General features: G+C 44.0%; 1 protein-coding gene across 1 annotated transcript in view; it reads right to left on the bottom strand.

The window, feature by feature from the left end:
- Positions 1-792: 792 nt before the first annotated feature.
- LOC101854806 (prolactin-releasing peptide receptor) overlaps positions 793-1,410 on the bottom strand; it is a gene marked incomplete at its 5' end in the record, with an annotated part of 1,960 nt that continues 1,342 nt past the window's right edge. The window contains 1 exon segment of the mRNA XM_035970421.1: positions 793-1,215. Coding sequence (XP_035826314.1) covers positions 883-1,215 — 333 coding nt within the window. The 3' untranslated portion in view covers positions 793-882.

Raw genomic sequence — 1,410 nt, 5'->3', positions numbered from 1 at the left:
GGCTATCCCGAAAAAGGCTGTATTTTAGAAAATCGAAGGTAAAGTTTTTGCTCCCAGTTCAGTTTCTTTAAAAGACAAGGAGAGTTTTCTCTATAACCAAACAAATATGAACACCAATGGAACCAAACTTCTCTTATAGGTAGAGCAATGTCCGCTTTTGGTGTAGGTCAATATTTCTGGATAACCCCGAAATCTGGGTTAGCCCGCTTGTCCTTAATTAAAAGCGACCAATTTACTTTAATGTTGCCCTACGGAAGGTCAGTCAACGAACGCAGGGAGTTTTAACCCTAATTCTTACTAAGGCGTCAATTCAAATGAGAACAATAAATAGATCTTATCAAAGATCGTAGACTAGGCCTTGTTAAAGAAATGCTGATTTCTTGTTGTCGCTCTTTTACTGTTGGGTTTTTTTGGGGTTTTTTTTTGGTACTCTTTTCTTATCGGTTTTGCTTGGATTTCTCGAGCAAGACTGGAATGGTACGCATGAGTTTATCATCAAATATTGCCGTTCCATCATATCAAACGTATCGGTGTCTGTGGAGCTGTGGTTAGGCGCCTCGCAGTTGCACTAAAAAAAACCTGAGTTCAATTCCTCTGCGGGGAGAACTTTTATCGAGTATCTCGATTTTTCAACAAGGTCATTGTATATCTCGCAGCTTGGGTTGACCTTGACACGTCAAAGCCTGCCTCCTAAATGTTTTAAATTGTGTCGATGGAGGCGTGAAGAGAAAAAAAGTGAAAGAAAGAAAGAAAAAAAAAGATAAAAAGAAAGAAACAGACAAAGAAGCCTGGTGCCTTTCGTTTTGGCATTTTTATTTTCAGAACTCTGGTGAAGGGATGAAATAATGCTACACGGGAGATGTTTGGGTCTCCTTCAGCTCATCAAAATGCGGTGGTGGTGGTAGTGTTCATAGTGTCTACACCATAACGCGATCGGCCGTAAGTGCTGCTACTGACAGTCGCATTTTGTGTGGTTGTGAACATCGCCATCGTTTCCTGCGTAGTCTGCGTTTTTGCTTCATTTGATTGTGCTGTTGGGCCAAGGATTAGAGGTTTGTTGCCTTGTTTGGTGTACTTGATTGCTGCCCGCTCGCTGACCAGAGGGGCGACTTGTCCTCGTCGTCGGAGAAGGAGGGATTTGAAGTTGGTCCGGAACTTTTGGTTGAGGAAGGCGTAGATGATTGGGTTGTAGGCTGCGCTGCTCAGAGCAAGACACTGGGGATTGTGGATAATGTTAGTGTGAACTGGGGTGTATATATGGATTTATAAGTAGGAATAAGGAGGAGGGGGGGAGGGGGTGGAAGGGTAGGTGGGTATAGAGAGATAGGGGGATGGCGGGAGAGATGGGGAGAGAGAGGGGGAAGGAGGGTGAGTGGAGATAGGTAGGGATTGAATGAGGGAGAGGGGAGA

The sequence above is a fragment of the Aplysia californica genome, unplaced genomic scaffold, assembly GCF_000002075.1.
Source record: "Aplysia californica isolate F4 #8 unplaced genomic scaffold, AplCal3.0 scaffold00266, whole genome shotgun sequence".
Lineage (NCBI taxonomy): Eukaryota > Metazoa > Mollusca > Gastropoda > Aplysiida > Aplysiidae > Aplysia > Aplysia californica.
Note: the sequence above shows the minus strand (reverse complement) of the source record. Positions and strands in the feature narration are given on the sequence as shown.